The sequence below is a fragment of the Oncorhynchus kisutch genome, linkage group LG15 (assembly GCF_002021735.2).
Source record: "Oncorhynchus kisutch isolate 150728-3 linkage group LG15, Okis_V2, whole genome shotgun sequence".
Taxonomy (NCBI): domain Eukaryota; kingdom Metazoa; phylum Chordata; class Actinopteri; order Salmoniformes; family Salmonidae; genus Oncorhynchus; species Oncorhynchus kisutch.
Genome location: NC_034188.2, coordinates 78,055,444 through 78,077,640, shown reverse-complemented (window position 1 = coordinate 78,077,640; position 22,197 = coordinate 78,055,444). Strand labels below are relative to the sequence as shown.

At 47.2% G+C, this 22,197-nt stretch overlaps 1 protein-coding gene across 3 annotated transcripts in view; it reads right to left on the bottom strand.

Annotated features, from left to right (window-relative positions):
• robo1 (roundabout, axon guidance receptor, homolog 1 (Drosophila)) overlaps nt 1-22,197 on the bottom strand; it is a 384,177-nt gene that overhangs the window by 39,160 nt on the left and 322,820 nt on the right. For all 3 annotated transcript variants that reach the window (XM_031791145.1, XM_031791146.1, XM_031791147.1), the window contains 2 exons: nt 12,840-12,866; nt 6,333-6,375 (listed from right to left, as the gene is read on the bottom strand). In XM_031791145.1, the coding sequence (XP_031647005.1) occupies nt 6,333-6,375; nt 12,840-12,866 (70 nt within the window). The remainder of the gene's footprint in view (nt 1-6,332; nt 6,376-12,839; nt 12,867-22,197) is intronic.

Genomic DNA, 22,197 nt, shown 5'->3' with positions numbered 1-22,197 from the left:
CCATCTCTCTACTGTCTGAACAGAATAGCAGCTCTCTGCTGTCTGAACAGAATAGCAGCTCTCTGCTGTCTGAACAGAATAGCAGCTCTCTGCTGTCTGAACAGAATAGCAGCTCTCTACTGTCTGAACAGAATAGCAGCTCTCTACTGTCTGAACAGAATAGCAGCTCTCTGCTGTCTGAACAGAATAGCAGCTCTCTGCTTGTCTAAACTTCCACATCGTGAACCCAGGGCTGACATGTTACATTTGAAGCAGCCAGATTAAATAGCCTTATAATTAAATGTGGCGATCTACTAGGGCCCAAAGGCTATACTTGGTTTTACCTGGTAATTCTCTCCCATCACTACCACTACTTAACAAACGGTGTGCTTTAACTGGTAATTCTCTCCCACCACTACCACTACTTAACAAACGGTTTTAACTGGTAAATCTCTCCCATCACTACCACTACTTAACAAACGGTTTTAACTGGTAATTCTCTCCCATCACTACCACTACTTAACAAACGGTTTTAACTGGTAATTCTCTCCCACCACTACCACTACTTAACAAACGGTTTTACCTGGTAATTCTCTCCCATCACTACCACTACTTAACAAACGGTGTGCTTTAACTGGTAATTCTCTCCCATCACTACCACTACTTAACAAACGGTTTTAACTGGTAATTCTCTCCCATCACTACCACTACTTGACAAACGGTTTTAACTGGTAATTCTCTCCCATCACTACCACTACTTAACAAACGGTGTGCTTTAACTGGTAATTCTCTCCCACCACTACCACTACTTAACAAACGGTTTTAACTGGTAATTCTCTCCCACCACTACCACTACTTAACAAACGGTTTTAACTGGTAATTCTCTCCCATCACTACCACTACTTAACAAACGGTTTTACCTGGTAATTCTCTCCCATCACTACCACTACTTAACAAACGGTGTGCTTTAACTGGTAATTCTCTCCCATCACTACCACTACTTAACAAACGGTTTTAACTGGTAATTCTCTCCCACCACTACCACTACTTAACGGTTTTAACTGGTAATTCTCTCCCATCACTACCACTACTTAACAAACGGTTTTACCTGGTAATTCTCTCCCATCACTACCACTACTTAACAAACGGTGTGCTTTAACTGGTAATTCTCTCCCACCACTACCACTACTTAACAAACGGTGTGCTTTAACTGGTAATTCTCTCCCACCACTACCACTACTTAACAAACGGTTTTAACTGGTAAATCTCTCCCATCACTACCACTACTTAACAAACGGTTTTAACTGGTAATTCTCTCCCATCACTACCACTACTTAACAAACGGTTTTAACTGGTAATTCTCTCCCACCACTACCACTACTTAACAAACGGTGTGCTTTAACTGGTAATTCTCTCCCACCACTACCACTACTTAACAAACGGTTTTAACTGGTAAATCTCTCCCATCACTACCACTACTTAACAAACGGTTTTAACTGGTAATTCTCTCCCATCACTACCACTACTTAACAAACGGTTTTAACTGGTAAATCTCTCCCATCACTACCACTACTTATCAAACGGTGTGTTTTAACTGGTAATTCTCTCCCATCACTACCACTACTTAACAAACGGTTTTAACTGGTAATTCTCTCCCACCACTACCACTACTTAACAAACGGTGTGTTTTAACTGGTAATTCTCTCCCATCACTACCACTACTTAACAAACGGTTTTAACTGGTAATTCTCTCCCACCACTTCCACTGGAACAATCCAACCTGGCAGATATTCACATTGTATTGAGTTTTCTTTTTCGTGTCCTTTTCAAATGACTTATTCAGTGTTTCCAGTCATTCATTTTGAGTAATGAACACATTAATCCAATCTCCAAATGGCTCCTCAATCACCTGAGTGGTTCAGTGGAGATAGAGAATGGTGATTGTCTTTGAGCAGAGCTCCCATATCCAGGTTGTAGAACTGACTCAATCACATAACACGGTAATAACACGACCATATAGACAGACACATAACGGCTATGGAACAACAGCCAACCATATAGATACTTTGAGCACAAAGGGAGGACAATACCAAAACACTGCTTACTTCAAACAAGTCTGTAGATACATTAGCATTAATGTGTGTTCTAGATGAGTGAGGAGACTCTAAGATCCGTGTCTGAATGTATGAGTGTCTCAGTATGGGTGACTAGCAGGTAGTCTGGAAAACAACACATAGGCTACTGGTCTCTGTCACACCCTCTTCTGTGTCACTCCTCCCATCTCGTTCCATAGGGCCATCCATTCTAAAGAGTAGGGTGTGTGCATACACAACTATCGCCATCTCTGAGTTTGTTAAATTAAATGCTATGGCACGGCCTTGTGGCCAGACATGGTGCTCTTCTCTGTGGGATGCAGAGGATGGGGGTTTGGGCAGATGAGATAATCCTTTGTTCCTCTCCTCCCTTCCACTCTCCTCTCCTCCCTTTCCTTTTCCTCCCATCCCCCCTTCCCCTCCTCTGCCGGGGCTGTAAGCATTAGGAAGTTAAAGTCCTCCCCCTAGTGTCCTTCAGAGGAAGGTACACCTTCACTCCCACACACGTAAAACAACCCAGGTACCCACTCCTCCGCAAATGAAAAGTACATCTGTCTCTTGGAATACGGTATTATGATCCATATGTTAAGTTCTATTATTTCAGGTTTCATATTCATACAGAGGAGACAAACACAGACGAACAAAACACTCTCTCTCACAGTAAACAACACTCTCTCTCACAGTAGACATGTAGACAACACTCTCTCTCACAGTAGACATGTAGACAACACTCTCTCTCACAGTAAACAACACTCTCTCTCACAGTAAACAACACTCTCTCTCACAGTAAACAACACTCTCTCTCACAGTAGACATGTAGACAACACTCTCTCTCACAGTAGACATGTAGACAACACTCTCTCACAGTAGACATGTAGACAACACTCTCTCTCACAGTAGACATGTAGACAACACTCTCTCTCACAGTAGACATGTAGACAACACTCTCTCACAGTAGACATGTAGACAACACTCTCTCTCACAGTAGACATGTAGACAACACTCTCTCTCACAGTAGACATGTAGACAACACTCCCTCTCATAGTAGACATGTAGACAACACTCTCTCACAGTAGACATGTAGACAACACTCTCTCTCACAGTAGACATGTAAGAAAACACTCTCTCTCACAGTAGACATGTAGACAACACTCTCTCTCACAGTAGACATGTAGACAACACTCTCTCTCACAGTAGACATGTAGACAACACTCTCTCTCACAGTAGACATGTAGACAACACTCTCTCTCACAGTAGACAACACTCTCTCTCACAGTAGACATGTAGACAACACTCTCTCTCACAGTAGACATGTAGACAACACTCTCTCTCACAGTAGACATGTAGACAACACTCTCTCTCACAGTAGACATGTAGACAACACTCTCTCTCATAGTAGACATGTAGACAACACTCCCTCTCATAAGAGACATGTAGACAACACTCTCTCTCACAGTAGACAACACTCTCTCTCACAGTAGACATGTAGACAACACTCTCTCTCACAGTAGACATGTAGACAACACTCTCTCTCACAGTAGACATGTAGACAACACTCTCTCTCACAGTAGACATGTAGACAACACTCTCTCTCACAGTAGACATGTAGACAACACTCTCTCACAGTAGACATGTAGACAACACTCTCTCTCACAGTAGACATGTAGACAACACTCTCTCTCACAGTAGACATGTAGACGACACTCTCTCTCACAGTAGACATGTAGACAACACTCTCTCTCACAGTAGACATGTAGACAACACTCTCTCTCACAGTAGACATGTAGACAACACTCTCTCTCACAGTAGACATGTAGACAACACTCTCTCTCACAGTAGACATGTAGACAACACTCTCTCTCACAGTAGACATGTAGACAACACTCTCTCTCACAGTAGACATGTAGACAACACTCCCTCTCATAGGAGACATGTAGACGACACTCTCTCACACAGTAGACATGTAGACAACACTCTCTCTCACAGTAGACATGTAGACAACACTCTCTCTCACAGTAGACATGTAGACAACACTCTCTCTCACAGTAGACATGTAGACAACACTCTCTCTCACAGTAGACATGTAGACAACACTCTCTCTCACAGTAGACATGTAGACAACACTCTCTCACAGTAGACATGTAGACAACACTCTCTCTCACAGTAGACATGTAGACAACACTCTCTCTCACAGTAGACATGTAGACAACACTCTCTCTCACAGTAGACATGTAGACAACACTCTCTCTCACAGTAGACATGTAGACAACACTCCCTCTCATAGTAGACATGTAGACAACACTCTCTCACAGTAGACATGTAGACAACACTCTCTCTCACAGTAGACATGTAAGAAAACACTCTCTCTCACAGTAGACATGTAGACAACACTCTCTCTCACAGTAGACATGTAGACAACACTCTCTCTCACAGTAGACATGTAGACAACACTCTCTCTCACAGTAGACATGTAGACAACACTCTCTCTCACAGTAGACAACACTCTCTCTCACAGTAGACATGTAGACAACACTCTCTCTCACAGTAGACATGTAGACAACACTCTCTCTCACAGTAGACATGTAGACAACACTCTCTCTCACAGTAGACATGTAGACAACACTCTCTCTCATAGTAGACATGTAGACAACACTCCCTCTCATAAGAGACATGTAGACAACACTCTCTCTCACAGTAGACAACACTCTCTCTCACAGTAGACATGTAGACAACACTCTCTCTCACAGTAGACATGTAGACAACACTCTCTCTCACAGTAGACATGTAGACAACACTCTCTCTCACAGTAGACATGTAGACAACACTCTCTCTCACAGTAGACATGTAGACAACACTCTCTCACAGTAGACATGTAGACAACACTCTCTCTCACAGTAGACATGTAGACAACACTCTCTCTCACAGTAGACATGTAGACGACACTCTCTCTCACAGTAGACATGTAGACAACACTCTCTCTCACAGTAGACATGTAGACAACACTCTCTCTCACAGTAGACATGTAGACAACACTCTCTCTCACAGTAGACATGTAGACAACACTCTCTCTCACAGTAGACATGTAGACAACACTCTCTCTCACAGTAGACATGTAGACAACACTCTCTCTCACAGTAGACATGTAGACAACACTCCCTCTCATAGGAGACATGTAGACGACACTCTCTCACACAGTAGACATGTAGACAACACTCTCTCTCACAGTAGACATGTAGACAACACTCTCTCTCACAGTAGACATGTAGACAACACTCTCTCTCACAGTAGACATGTAGACAACACTCTCTCTCACAGTAGACATGTAGACAACACTCTCTCTCACAGTAGACATGTAGACAACACTCTCTCACAGTAGACATGTAGACAACACTCTCTCTCACAGTAGACATGTAGACAACACTCTCTCTCACAGTAGACATGTAGACGACACTCTCTCTCACAGTAGACATGTAGACAACACTCTCTCTCACAGTAGACATGTAGACAACACTCTCTCTCACAGTAGACATGTAGACAACACTCTCTCTCACAGTAGACATGTAGACAACACTCTCTCTCACAGTAGACATGTAGACAACACTCTCTCTCACAGTAGACATGTAGACAACACTCTCTCTCACAGTAGACATGTAGACAACACTCCCTCTCATAGGAGACATGTAGACAACACTCCCTCTCATAAGAGACATGTAGACAACACTCCCTCTCATAGTAGACATGTAGACAACACTCCCTCTCACAGTAGACATGTAGACAACACTCCCTCTCATAGTAAACATGTAGACAACACTCCCTCTCATAGTAGACATGTAGACAACACTCCCTCTCATAAGAGACATGTAGACAACACTCCCTCTCATAGTAGACATGTAGACAACACTCCCTCTCACAGTAGACATGTAGACAACACTCCCTCTCATAGGAGACATGTAGACAACACTCCCTCTCATAAGAGACATGTAGACAACACTCCCTCTCATAAGAGACATGTAGACAACACTCCCTCTCATAGTAGACATGTAGACAACACTCCCTCTCATAGGAGACATGTAGACAACTCTCCCTCTCATAGGAAACATGTAGACAACACTCCCTCTCTTATTAAACATGTAGACAACACTCCCTCTCATAGGAGACATGTAGACAACACTCCCTCTCATAGTAGACATGTAGACAACACTCCCTCTCATAGTAGACATGTAGACAACACTCCCTCTCATAGGAGACATGTATTCTTACCTTCCAGCACTGCTGACAGCCTCTCCACCTCTCTGGTACGCCACTGAGAACAGAGAGACAGAGAAAGGTACAGACATGAATACCATAATCACAATCGTCATCAGAGTAACAGGCTTATCAAAACACAATAACATGGACTGTGTTTGTCTCTCCTGTAAGCCTGTGTTTGTATGTGTGCAGTGTGTGATATTTTTGACAGTGTGTGTTTATGTGTATGTGTTTACGCATGTATGTGTGTGTTTACTACATCCCCTGTGTAGCTGGGTGGAGACTGAGTCACTGTGACAGGGTATGTGTGTAAGAGGATTAGGGCGCTGCACAGTGCTTTGGTCTCCTGGCAGGCCTGGCATGTGTTTGAAGCTCAGCGCGCTGGAAGTTGGACTCTTTCATGGAGCTTTAAGCTGCCGGTGTGAAGGAGAGATAAACTCAAACTTTAATTACAAACTCTTCTCTGAGGAAAGGTTTAGAGCCTCTCTCTCTCTCTCTCTCTCTCTCTCTCTCTCTCTCTCTCTCTCTCTCTCTCTCTCTCTCTCTCTCTCTCTCTCTCTCTCTCTCTCCAATTACATTTTTCAATTTAAGGGCTTCATTGGCATCGGAAACACATGTTTACATTGGCAAAGCAAGTTAAATAGATTATAAACTAAAGTGAAATAGAAAATGAACAGTAAACATTACACTCACGAAAGTTCCAAAATAATAAAGACATTTCAAATGTCATATTATGTCTACATACAGTATTGTTATGATGTGCAAATAGTTAAAGTACAAAAGGGAAAATAAATAACCATAAATATAGGTTGTATTTACAATAGTGTTTGTTCTTCACTGGTTGCCCTTTTCTTGTGGCAACAGGTCACAAATATTGCTGTTGTGATGGCACACTGTGATATTTGACCCAATAGATATGTGAGTTTATTAAAATTGGATTTGTTCTTGAATTCTTTGTGGATCTGTTTAATCTGAGGGAAATATGTGTCTCTAATATGGTCATACATTGGGCAGGAGATTAGGAAGTGCAGCTCAGTTTCCACCTCATTTTGTGGGCAGTGTGCACATAGCCTGTCTTCTCTTGAGAACCATGTCTGCCTACGGTGGCCTTTCTCAATAGCAAGGCTATGCTCACTGAGTCTGTATATAGTCAAAGATTTCCTCAATCTTGGGTCAGTCACAGTGGTCAGATATTCTGCTACTGTGTACTCTCTGTTTGGCCAAATAGCATTCTAGTTTGATTCTTTCCAATGTATCAAGTAATTCTCTTTTTGTTTTCTCATGATTTGGATGGGTCTAATTGTGTTGTTGTCGTGGGGCGCTGTGGGGTGTGTTTGTGAACAGAGCCCCAGGACCAGCTTGCTTAGGGGGCTCTTCTCCAAGTTAATTTCTCTCTAGGTGATGGCTTTGTTATGGAATTTTGGGGAATTGCTTCCTTTTAGGTGGTTGTAGAAATTAACGGTTCTTATCTGGATTTTGATAATTAGCGGGTATCGGCCTAATTCTGCTCTGCATGCATTATTTTGTGTTTTACGTTGTACATGGGGGATATTTTTGCAGAATTCTGCATGCAGAGTCTCAAATTGGTGTTTTTCCCATTTTGTGAATTATTGGTTGGTGTGCAGACCCCAGACCTCACAACCATAAAGGACAATAGGTTTTATATGATTCAAGTATTTTTTTGCCAGATCCTAATTGATCCTAATCCATTTCATGTCATGGAAGGCCCTTCTTGCCTTGTCTCTCAGATCGTTCACAGCTTTGTGGAAGTTACCTGTGGCGCTGATCTTCAGGCCGAGGTACAGTATGTGTCGTTTTTTGTGTGCTCTAGGGCTACAGTGTCTAGATGGAATTTGTATTCGTGGTCCTGGCAAATTGACCTTATTTGGAAAACCATTCGTTTTGTTTTACTGAGATTCACTGTCAGGGCCCAGGTCTGACAGAATCTATGCAGAAGATCTAGATGCTGATGTAGGTCCTCCTTGGTTGGGGACAGAAGCACCAGATCATCAGCAAACAGTAGACATTTGACTTCAGATTCTAGTAGGGTGAGTCCAGGTGCTGCAGACTGTTCTACTGCCCTTGCCAATTTATTGATATATATGTTGAAGAGGGTGGGGATTAAGCTGCATCCCTGTCTCAACCCACGGCCCTATAAAAAGAAATGTGTGTGTTTTTTGCCAATTTTAACCACACACTTTGTATACATAGATTTTTTATTTTATGTTTTCCCCCAACACTACCTTCCATCAATTTGTATAGCAGACCCACATGCCAAATTAATTCATAAGCTTTTTTGAAGTCAACAAATCCCACCAAGCCCCGTGGCTGACGAGGAGGAGAAAAGGTGTGATCCCACCAAGCCCCGTGGCTGACGAGGAGGAGAAAAGGTGTGATCCCACCAAGCCCCGTGGTGACGAGGAGGAGAAAAGGTGTGATCCCACCAAGCCCTGTGGCTGACGAGGAGGAGAAAAGGTGTGATCCCACCAAGCACCGTGGATGACGAGGAGGAGAAAAGGTGTGATCCCACCAAGCCCCGTGGCTGACGAGGAGGAGAAAAGGTGTGATCCCACCAAGCCCCGTGGCTGACGAGGAGGAGAAAAGGTGTGATCCCACCAAGCCCTGTGGCTGACGAGGAGGAGAAAAGGTGTGATCCCACCAAGCCCCGTGGCTGACGAGGAGGAGAAAAGGTGTGATCCCACCAAGCCCCGTGGCTGACGAGGAGGAGAAAAGGTGTGATCCCACCAAGCCCTGTGGCTGACGAGGAGGAGAAAAACAACTCTCACAGTTTAGATAAAGACTCTGCTCTGCACAGATGGGATTAGTCACCACAACCACAAGATTCACATAACTCCCCCTCTCGGACTCTTCTTCTCTCTTTTCTTCTCTCCCTCTCTCTCTGATTTACAAGGATTGGCACATATATATATATATATATATATATATATATATATACAGTGCCTTGCGAAAGTATTCGGCCCCCTTGAACTTTGCGACCTTTTGCCACATTTCAGGATTCAAACATAAAGATATAAAACTGTATTTCAACAACAAGTGGGACACAATCATGAAGTGGAACGACATTTATTGGATATTTCAAACTTTTTTAACAAATCAAAAACGGAAAAATTGGGCGTGCAAAATTATTCAGCCCCTTAAGTTAATACTTTGTAGCGCCACCTTTTGCTGTGATTACAGCTGTAAGTCGCTTGGGGTATGTCTCTATCAGTTTTGCACATCGAGAGACTGACATTTTTCCCATTCCTCCTTGCAAAACAGCTCGAGCTCAGTGAGGTTGGATGGAGAGCATTTGTGAACAGCAGTTTTCAGTTCTTTCCACGGATTCTCGATTGGATTCAGGTCTGGACTTTGACTTGGCCATTCTAACACCTGGATATGTTTATTTTTGAACCATTCCATTGTAGATTTTGCTTTATGTTTTGGATCATTGTCTTGTTGGAAGACAAATCTCCGTCCCAGTCTCAGGTCTTTTGCAGACTCCATCAGGTTTTCTTCCAGAATGGTCCTGTATTTGGCTCCATCCATCTTCCCATCAATTTTAACCATCTTCCCTGTCCCTGCTGAAGAAAAGCAGGCCCAAACCATGATGCTGCGACCACCATGTTTGACAGTGGGGATGGTGTGTTCAGGGTGATGAGCTGTGTTGCTTTTACGCCAAACATAACGTTTTGCATTGTTGCCAAAAAGTTCCATTTTGGTTTCATCTGACCAGAGCACCTTCTTCCACATGTTTGGTGTGTCTCCCAGGTGGCTTGTGGCAAACTTTAAACGACACTTTTTATGGATATCTTTAAGAAATGGCTTTCTTCTTGCCACTCTTCCATAAAGGCCAGATTTGTGCAATATACGACTGATTGTTGTCCTATGGACAGAGTCTCCCACCTCAGCTGTAGATCTCTGCAGTTCATCCAGAGTGATCATGGGCCTCTTGGCTGCATCTCTGATCAGTCTTCTCCTTGTATGAGCTGAAAGTTTAGAGGGACGGCCAGGTCTTGGTAGATTTGCAGTGGTCTGATACTCCTTCCATTTCAATATTATCGCTTGCACAGTGCTCCTTGGGATGTTTAAAGCTTGGGAAATCTTTTTGTATCCAAATCCGGCTTTAAACTTGTTCACAACAGTATCTCGGACCTGCCTGGTGTGTTCCTTGTTCTTCATGATGCTCTCTGCGCTTTTAACGGACCTCTGAGACTATCACAGTGCAGGTGCATTTATACGGAGACTTGATTACACACGGAGACTTGATTACACACAGGTGGATTGTATTTATCATCATTAGATCAACATTGGATCATTCAGAGATCCTCACTGAACTTCTGGAGAGAGTTTGCTGCACTGAAAGTAAAGGGGCTGAATAATTTTGCACGCCCAATTTTTCAGTTTTTGATTTGTTAAAAAGGTTTGAAATATCCAATAAATGTCGTTGCACTTCATGATTGTGTCCCACTTGTTGTTGATTCTTCACAAAAAAATATGGTTTTATATCTTTATGTTTGAAGCCTGAAATGTGGCAAAAGGTCGCAAAGTTCAAGGGGGTGAATACTTTCGCAAGGCACTGTATATGTATATATATATATATATATATATATATATATATATATATATATATAGAGAGAGAGAGAGAGAGAGAGAGAGAGAGAGAGAGAGAGAGAGAGAGAGAGAGAGAGAGAGAGAGAGAGAGAGAGAGAGAGAGAGAGAGAGAGAGAGAGAGAGAGAGAGAGAGAGAGAGAGAGAGAGAGAGAGAGAGAGAGAGAGAGAGAGAGAGAGAGAGAGAGAGAGAGAGAGAGAGAGAGAGAGAGAGAGAGAGAGAGAGAGAGAGAGAGAGAGAGAGAGAGAGAGAGAGAGAGAGAGAGAGAGAGGAGAGAGAGAGAGAGAGAGATGTCCAGTTGCCAGGAACACAAATTCCATCTAGACACTGTTGCCCTAGAACACACAAAAAACTATACATATCTGTGGCACTGATGTGTAGGCTGAGTTAACTTAACACAAAGCTGTGAATGAGCTGAGAGACAAGGCAAGAAGGGCCTTCTATGTCATCAAAAGGAACATGACATTTAAAATACCAATTAGGATCTGGCTCACCAACCAAGAATTCACAAAATGGGACAAACACCAAATTGAGACTCTGCATGCAGAATATCCTCTGTGTACAACGTAAAAACACCAAATAATGCAAGCAGAGCAGAATTAGGCCGATAACAGCTAATTATCCAAATCCAGAAAAGAGCTGTTAAATTCTACAACCACCTAAAGGGAAGCGATTCCATAACAAAGCAATCACCTACAGAGAAATTATTCCAGAGTAGAGCCCCCTAAGCAAGCTGGTCCTGGGGCTCTGTTCACAAACACAAACAGACGCCACAGAGCCTCAGGACAGCAACACAATTAGACTAAACCAAATCATGAGAAAGAATTTACAGAAATAATTTACAAAAAAACTGAGCAAACTAGAATGCTATTTGGCGCTAAACAGAGAGTACACAGTAGCAGAATACCTAACCCACTGTGACTGACCCAAACTTAAGGAAAGCTTTGACTATGTACAGACTCAATGAGCATAGCCTTGCTATTGAGAAAGTCCACCGTAGGCAGACCTGGCTCTCAAGAGAAGACAGGTTATGTGCTCACTGTCCACAAAATGAGGTGGAAACTGAGCTGCACTACTTAACCTCCTGCCAAATGTATGACCATATTAGAGACATATTTCCCTCAGATTACACAAACCCACAAAGAATTCCCACAAAGAATAGCTATTGGGTGATATACCACATTGTGCCATCACAGCAGCAAGATTTGTGACCTGTTGCCACAAGAAAAGGCAACCAGTGAAGAACACCATTGTAAATACAACCCATATTTATGTTGATTTATTTTCCATTTTGTACTTTAACTATTTGCACTTAATATGACATTTGAAATGTCTTTATTATTTTGGAACTTTTGTGAGTGTAATGTTTACTGTTACTTTTTATTGTTTATTTAACTTTTGTTAATTATCTACTTCACTTGCTTTGACAATGTTAACATATGTTTCCCATGCCACTAAAGCCCTTAAATTGAATTGAACTGAGAGAGAGATGGGCCTCCACATCATCACACTGTGTCCACAGCTCTGTCTGATTGGTCCATGTCACTGACCATGTCATCATCCTAAATCCTATCAGAGGCAGAGAGGCGGGCAGCAGCAGCCCTTTGATCAAGTCCCAGCCAGTTTTAACAGCTTCTTAGCAGCACGGATGGCACGGCACGGCTCGCTCCTCTTTCAAAGTTTACCTCTGAACACATTACCTACACCACTTTGTAGAACCATAAACCTCACTGCTCCCTTTCTGGTGGCTGTGTACTTTTAACCAAAGAGTGTATCTTCTGACTGACTAGAATGACTACTGGGCCTGTTCAGGCCAGCTGTGTGTAACTCAGTGAGTGCAGTCTTGCATTGAAAGGTGGATAAATTGACAGTTATGAGATTTTAAGTCAAGCATTATCAAAAGTTCTTACCTGTAGGAGTGAAGGTAAAAGATGGTACTGTTGGTCCAAGCAGAGGCCCACGAAAGGGGAACGAGAGAGAAAAACACCATTAATATAACATAACATAGCAACACATATATTTATCTTGAATCCAAAGAGCAACACACAACAGGGTTCTCTTTACTCCACACACAACAGGGTTCTCTTTACTCCACACACAACAGGGTTCTCTTTACTCCACACACAACAGGGTTCTCTTTACTCCACACACAACAGGGTTCTCTTTACTCCACACACAACAGGGTTCTCTTTACTCCACACACAACAGGGTTCTCTTTACTCCACACACAACAGGGTTCTCTTTACTCCACACACAACAGGTTTCTCTTTACTCAACACACAACAGGGTTCTCTTTACTCCACACACAACAGGGTTCTCTTTACTCCACACACAACAGGGTTCTCTTTACTCCACACACAACAGGTTTCTCTTTACTCAACACACAACAGGGTTCTCTTTACTCCACACACAACAGGGTTCTCTTTACTCCACACACAACAGGGTTCTCTTTACTCCACACACAACAGGGTTCTCTTTACTCCACACACAACAGGGTTCTCTTTACTCAACACACAACAGGGTTCTCTTTACTCCACACACAACAGGGTTCTCTTTACTCCACACACAACAGGGTTCTCTTTACTCAACACACAACAGGGTTCTCTTTACTCCACACACAACAGGGTTCTCTTTACTCCACACACAACAGGGTTCTCTTTACTCCACACACAACAGGGTTCTCTTTACTCCACACACAACAGGGTTCTCTTTACTCCACACACAACAGGGTTCTCTTTACTCAACACACAACAGGGTTCTCTTTACTCAACACACAACAGGATTCTCTTTACTCCACACACAACAGGGTTCTCTTTACTCAACACACAACAGGGTTCTCTTTACTCCACACACAACAGGGTTCTCTTTACTCCACACACAACAGGGTTCTCTTTACTCCACACACAACAGGGTTCTCTTTACTCCACACACAACAGGGTTCTCTTTACTCAACACACAACAGGGTTCTCTTTACTCAACACACAACAGGGTTCTCTTTACTCCACACACAACAGGGTTCTCTTTACTCCACACACAACAGGGTTCTCTTTACTCCACGCTGTTAAAATGAAGTGCTTTGTGACACTAAGACTAGTGGCAACTATGCTGCCACCAAATTCAAGGAGATGAATCCTTAACTTTACTAGAGTGCTGAAAAACATCATCCTGAGGATGTTTGAAACATGGCACTGTGTTATAACAGTTTAACCCATTTTGAGAGACATTGTTGAGCACAGTGCTCAATTCACCAGCATTAACTGGTGGTGTTACAGCCAACATTGCAGGATACTGTGTTTCCCTCTAGTATTAAGAGTTGTGGGAATGGGTTGTAAAATAATCATACAATCTAAAAATGTTGAATTACCCACAATCCTCTAAAAACAGAGCCACTGTGGGAAGATAGGAGATTGCAAGGAGATAAAAAACAGACTTCAAATGAGTTCAATCACTTGATTTTCTCTATAGTTGGTTATCCTCTTATAAAGTACACCTACATTTTAAGAAAGAGATTCAGTTCTATTGATCCTTCATTTTTGGAGATAAAATCATTGAATCATTGAATACATTTATATTAAGTACATCTTGGTGTTTTTTTGAGTCTATTTCAATTCACCCCAGATTTTTTTTTTACAGTGTGTCTCTGTGGTTTAGTGTGTAACATTCAAATGAAATGTGCCATCTTACTGTCCCAGAAGTCCAACTTTCACTCCTCTGTTTCCTCCTGTTTCCAATCTGTCTAAACAATTCACAAAATATATTCTCCCTTATCATCAACCAATATTTAGGCTATAAACCATTGCATTTCTCCCAGCCCTCAGCCCACCACACAGAAGGTGCCTTCAGAAACTATTCACACCACTTGACTTCTTCCAATTGTTGTTTTCTTACAGACTGAAATTGAGAATTGTTTTTAGACATTTTAACAAATGAATTCAAAATGAAAAGCTGAAAGTCAATAACAGTCAATAAGTACTCAAGCCCTTTGTTATGACAAACCTTTCAGAAGTAAAACATGTTGAATGACCTTATCTATCTACTCCAAACATAAAATGATCTGTCAGGTCCCTCAGTCCAACAGCGAATTTCAAACACGGATTCAACCACAAAGACCAGGGAGGTTTTTCAATGTCTCACAAAGAACGTCACCTATTGGCCGATGGGTAAAAATAAAAAAGCAGACATTGAATCTCCCTTTGAGCATTGTAAAGGTAGTAATTACACTTTGGATGGTGTATCAATACACCAGTCACTACAAAGATACAGGTGTCCTTCCTAACTCCTTTACCGGAGAGGAAGGAATCCGCTCAGGGATTTCCCCATGACGCCAATGGTGACTTTAAACGTTTATTGACTGTGATAGAGAACTGAGGATGGATCAACAACATTCTAGTTACTCCACAATACTAACCTAATTGACAGAGTGAAACGAAGGAAGCCTATACAGAATAAACATATTCAAAACATGCATCCTGTTTGCAACAAGGCACTAAAGTAAACCCACAAAAAAGGTGGCAAAGAATACAAAGTGTTATGTTTGCGGCAAATCCAAAACAACAAATTGATGAGTACGACTCTCCACATTATTTTCAAACATAGGTTATGTTAAGGACTGGGGAGTTTTTCAGGATAAAGCAATTTAACTGACTGGAGCTAAGCGCTGGCAAAATCCAAGAAGAAAACCTGTTTGTCTGCTTTCCACCAGACACTGGGAGATGAATTCACCTTTCAGCAGGACAATAACCTAAAACACAAGGCCAAATCTACAATGTAGTTGCTTACCAAGAACACAGTGAATGTTCCTGAGTGGTCGAGTTACTGTTAAGACTTAAATCTACTTGAAAATCTATGGCAAGACCAGAAAATGGTTGTCAAACTAAGATCAACAACCAATTTGACAGAGCTTTGAAGGTAATACATGGGCCAATATCGCACAATCCAGGTGTGGAAAGATCATATAAACTTTCCCAGAAATACAGATTTAATCACAGCCAAAGTATTGACAAGGTGCTATGAATATTTATATAAATGAGATATTTCTGTATTTCATTTTCAATTAATTAGTAAAAATGTTAAATAATGTGTTTTCACTTTATCATTAAAGGGTATTTTGTGTATATGGGTGAGAAATGTTTTATCCATTTTGAATTTGGGCTGTTGTCAAGGGGTATGAATACTTTCTGAAGGTGCTGTAGCTATCACTGAGGTACAGCTGTCCTCACCTCTTCATCTCCTTTTATTTATGTAAACACTACCTTTAATGCCACAATTATTCCCTCTTGTTTGGATTCCTGCTCTGCTCTCCTTGAAGCTCAGAGCAGCTGAATAGATTGGTCTATTTGGAAGGTTTAATCTGTCTGCGGTTCGGCTTTGAAGAGGAGAGAGATTGACACTTGACATGTGAGGTGCTCGGTGAGAAATATTAACGTGATTGAAAAACTCAATCAAATTACCACAATGAGATGAGACTGTCAGAGACAGCTTATTCACTGGCTGGACGAGACATCATATCACACAGACTCACGCACACACACACACGCATGCACGAATAAACAAACACAGGCGCACGCACACAGACACACACAGACCGCAGGGACACACAGACACATACGGACACACGGACACTCTGTCTCCTCCTACAGCTCCAGTTCAACCCACTTCACACTGAGTCCAGCTTGTTGCTTCATGTGGTTGCAATTATACTCTTCTTCTCTCAAAACATTCTTGGTTACCACTTCCAACAAAGACCATGGCCTCTTGTGGTTTTAAATAGCAGAAATAGGGGGTTGAGAAAGAGATAAAGAGAGAGAGAGAAATAGAGAGAGAGAGAGTGGGTGAGAGAGAGAGAGACAGAGACAGAGACAGTGAGAGACAGAGAGAGAGAGAGACAGAGAGAGAGAGAGAGAGATAGAGAGAGAGTGGGTGAGAGAGAGAGAGGGGGGGAGAGAGAGATATTTGCCTAACTCAGAGAGTTAGAGTTAATGTGAGGAAACACTGACGCACTGCTTAGCTCCTCTGGAAGAAAAGGAAGGGGTCTCTGGAGCCAAACTCAGCTTCTCCACTAACCTCTCTCTCTCCAGCCTCCGAGCAGATAACTGTACTCACAAAGTCTTCAGAGGTCCTACTGATTGGCCACAAGTTCCGCCCTTTGATTTCAGCACCCCGAAAAAAATATATCTTTATATTCTAATGTTACCCAAGACCTTCATAAACACAACAAAATGATCATTTTTGCACAAATATATACTAAATATATGTACTAAGCTGTTGGAATGTTGCAGTCAGAATGACTTCTGATTGGCTCAAATTGGGGTCCCTTGATGATTTTCTCTAGTGTTAAAAGTCTTGTATGTGGGCATAGCGTGTGGGCATGGCATCATTTTGAACATACCACACAACCCTTTTCCATGAAGAAGACCAACCCTGTGATTTTAGCATCTGTCTAACCATAGCAACACAGATTAGAGTTTAAAGCACACTAGCACACGATGCAGTCAACCTCCAAGATGTACAATGTCAATTCTATAGTCTATAGAGATATCAAAGGCTATTATGTTCACTATAAACCAACATTAATGTTCAACCATTAATGTTCAACCATGATAGAGCTCTGAGGTACCATGGAAACTAAGGCTTTTCCAAAGCAATGATAGGTGTTTTAGGTTCATCCAGGTTTCTCTCTCTTTTCCATGACTCACAATAGGCAATATGCCAGAGGTGGATTCAGACCTAAGCCAGTATATTGTTTGTGTCTCCAGGTTGAATGGTGTACCTCTCCTGACCCTGGCACTCAGCAGCGTACCTGAGCCCAGCTGAAGGAGGTAGGGGTATGGGGAGGGCATGGGGAGGGCATGGGGAGGGTATGGGGAGGGTATGGAGAGGGTATGGGGAGGGCATGGGGAGGGCATGGGGAGGGTATGGGGAGGGCATGGGGAGGGCATGGGGAGGGTATGGGGAGGGTATGGAGAGGGTATGGGGAGGGCATGGGGAGGGCATGGGGAGGGCATGGGGGAGGGTATGGGGAGGGCATGGGGAGGGCATGGGGAGGATATGGGGAGGGCATGGGGAGGGCATGGGGAGGGCATGGGGAGGGCATGGGGAGGATATGGGGAGGGCATGGGGAGGGCATGGGGAGGGTATGGGGAGGGCATGGGGAGGGTATGGGGAGGGTATGGGGAGGGCATGGGGAGGGCATGGGGAGGACATGGGGAGGGTATGGGGAGGGCATGGGGAGGGCATGGGGAGGGCATGGGGAGGGCATGGAGAGGGTATGGGGAGGGCATGGGGAGGGTATGGGGAGGGTATGGGGAGGGCATGGGGAGGGTATGGGGAGGGCATGGGGAGGGCATGGAGAGGGTATGGGGAGGGTATGGGGAGGGCATGGGGAGGGCATGGGGAGGGCATGGAGAGGGTATGTGGAGGGCATGGGGAGGGTATGGGGAGGGCATGGGGAGGGTATGGGGAGGGCATGGGGAGGGTATGGGGAGGGCATGGGGAGGCCATGGGGAGGGCATGGGGAGGGCATGGGGAGGGTATGGGGAGGTCATGGGGAGGGTATGGGGAGGGCATGGGGAGGGCATGGGGAGGGTATGGGGAGGTCATGGGGAGGGCATGGGGAGGGCATGGGGAGGGTATGGGGAGTGTATGGGGAGGGCATGGGGAGGGTATGGGGAGGGCATGGGGAGGGCATGGGGAGGGTATGGGGAGGGTATGGGGAGGTCATGGGGAGGGTATGGGGAGGGTATGGGGAGGACATGGGGAGGGCATGGGGAGGGTATGGGGAGGGCATGGGGAGGGCATGGGGAGGGTATGGGGAGGGAATGGGGAGGGTATGGGGAGGGTATGGGGAGTGCATGGGGAGGATATGGGAGGGCATGGGGAGGGTATGGGGAGGGCATGGAGAGGTCATGGGAGGGCATGGGGAGGGTATGGGGAGGGCATGGGGAGGGTATGGGGAGGGCATGGGGAGTGCATGGGGAGGGCATGGGGAGGGTATTGGGAGGGCATGGGGAGGTATGGGGAGGGCATGGGGAGGGCATGGGGAGGGTATGGGGAGGGAATGGGGAGGGTATGGGGAGGGTATGGGGAGTGCATGGGGAGGATATGGGGAGGGCATGGGGAGGGTATGGGGAGGGCATGGAGAGGTCATGGGAGGGCATGGGGAGGGTATGGGGAGGGCATGGGGAGGGTATGGGGAGGGCATGGGGAGTGCATGGGGAGGGCATGGGGAGGGTATGGGGAGGGCATGGGGAGGGTGTGGGGAGGGCATGGGGAGTGCATGGGGAGGGTATGGGGAGGGCTTGGGGAGGGCATGGGGAGGGCATGGGGGGCATGGGGAGGGCATGGGGAGGGCATGGAGAGGGCATGGGGAGGGCATGGGGAGGGCATGGGGAGTGCATGGGGAGGGTATGGGGAGGGCTTGGGGAGGGCATGGGGAGGGCATGGGGGGGCATGGGGAGGGCATGGGGAGGGCATGGAGAGGGCATGGGGAGGGCATGGGGAGGGCATGGGGAGGGTATGGGGAGGGTATGGGGAGGGTATGGGGAGGGCATGGGGAGGGTATGGGGAGGGTATGGGGGGCATGGGGAGGGTACGGGGGGGGCACGGGGAGGGTACGGGGAGGGTACGGGGAGGGCATGGGGAGGGCATGGAGAGGGTATGGGGAGGGCATGGGGAGGGCATGGGGAGGGTATGGGGAGGGCATGGGGGGGTATGGGGAGGGCATGGGGAGGGCATGGGGAGGATATGGCGAGGGCATGGGGAGGGCATGGGGAGGGTATGGGAAGGGCATGGGGAGGTCATGGGGAGGGCATGGGGAGGGTATGGGAAGGGTATGGGGAGGGTATGGGGAGGGCATGGGGAGGGTATGGGGGAGGGCATGGGGAGGGCATGGGGAGGGTATGGGAAGGTCATGGGGAGGGCATGGGAAGGGTATGGGAAGGGTATGGGGAGGGTATGGGGAGGGCATGGGGAGGGCATGGGGAGGGTATGGGGAGGGCATGGGGAGGGTATGGGGAGGGCATGGGGAGGGCATGGTGAGGGTATGGGGAGGTCATGGGGAGGGCATGGGGAGGGTATGGGGAGTGTATGGGGAGGGCATGGGGAGGGTATGGGGAGGGCATGGGGAGGGCATGGGGAGGGTATGGGGAGGTCATGGGGAGGGTATGGGGAGGGCATGGGGAGGGCATGGGGAGGGTATGGGGAGGTCATGGGGAGGGCATGGGGAGGGCATGGGGAGGGTATGGGGAGTGTATGGGGAGGGCATGGGGAGGGTATGGGGAGGGCATGGGGAGGGCATGGGGAGGGTATGGGGAGGGTATGGGGAGGTCATGGGGAGGGTATGGGGAGGGTATTGGGAGGGCATGGGGAGGGCATGGGGAGGGTATGGGGGAGGGCATGGGGAGGCATGGGGAGGGTATGGGGAGGGAATGGGGAGGGTATGGGGAGGGTATGGGGAGTGCATGGGGAGGATATGGGGAGGGCATGGGGAGGGTATGGGGAGGGCATGGGGAGGTCATGGGAGGGCATGGGGAGGGTATGGGGAGGGCATGGGGAGGGTATGGGGAGGGCATGGGGAGTGCATGGGGAGGGCATGGGGAGGGTATTGGGAGGGAATGGGGAGGGTATGGGGAGGGTATGGGGAGTGCATGGGGAGGATATGGGGAGGGCATGGGGAGGGTATGGGGAGGGCATGGGGAGGTCATGGGAGGGCATGGGGAGGGTATGGGGAGGGCATGGGGAGGGTATGGGGAGGGCATGGGGAGTGCATGGGGAGGGTATGGGGAGGGCATGGGGAGGGCTTGGGGAGGGCATGGGGGGCATGGGGAGGGCATGGGGAGGGCATGGGGAGGGTATGGGGAGGGTATGGGGAAGGGCATGGGGAGGGTATGGGGAGGGTATGGGGGGCATGGGGAGGGTACGGGGGGGGCACGGGGAGGGTACGGGGAGGGTACGGGGAGGGCATGGGGAGGGTATGGGGAGGGCATGGGGAGGGCATGGGAGGGAATGGGGAGGGTATGGGGAGGGTATGGGGAGTGCATGGGGAGGATATGGGGAGGGCATGGGGAGGGTATGGGGAGGGCATGGGGAGGTCATGGGAGGGCATGGGGAGGGTATGGGGAGGGCATGGGGAGGGTATGGGGAGGGCATGGGGAGTGCATGGGGAGGGTATGGGGAGGGCATGGGAGGGCATGGGGAGGGCTTGGGGAGGGCATGGGAGGCATGGGGAGGGCATGGGGAGGGCATGGGGAGGGCATGGAGAGGGCATGGGGAGGGTATGGGGAGGGTATGGGGAGGGCATGGGGAGGGTATGGGGAGGTCATGGGAGGGCATGGGGAGGATATGGGGAGTGTATGGGGAGGGCATGGGGAGGGCATGGGGAGGGCATGGGGAGGGTATGGGAGGTCATGGGGAGGGTATGGGGAGGGTATGGGGAGGGCATGGGGAGGGCATGGGGAGGGCATGGGGGGCATGGGGAGGGCATGGAGAGGGCATGGGGGAGGGCATGGGGAGGGTATGGGGAGGGTATGGGGAGGGGAGGGGAGGGTATGGGGAGGGTATGGGGAGGGTATGGGGGGCATGGGGAGGGTACGGGGAGAGTACGGGGAGGGTATGGGGAGGGCATGGGGGAGGGTATGGGGAGGGTATGGGGGGCATGGGGAGGTTACGGTGAGGGTACGGGGGGGGGCACGGGGAGGGTACTGGGAGGGCACGGGGAGGGTACGGGGAGGGAATGGGGAGGGTATGGGAGGGCATGGGGAGGGTATGGGGAGGGCATGGGGAGGGTATGGGAGGGCATGGGGAGTGCATGGGGAGGGCATGGGGAGGGTATTGGGAGGGCATGGGGAGGGTATGGGGAGGGCATGGGGAGGGCATGGGGAGGGTATGGGGAGGGCATGGGGAGGGCATGGGGAGGGTATGGGGAGGGAATGGGGAGGGTATGGGAGGGTATGGGGAGTGCATGGGGAGGATATGGGGAGGGCATGGGGAGGGTATGGGGAGGGCATGGAGAGGTCATGGGAGGGCATGGGGAGGGTATGGGGAGGGCATGGGGAGGGTATGGGGAGGGCATGGGGAGTGCATGGGGAGGGCATGGGGAGGGTATTGGGAGGGCATGGGGAGGGTATGGGGAGGGCATGGGGAGGGCATGGGGAGGGTATGGGGAGGGTATGGGGAGTGCATGGGGGAGGATATGGGGAGGGCATGGGGAGGGTATGGGGAGGGCATGGAGAGGTCATGGGAGGGCATGGGGAGGGTATGGGGAGGGCATGG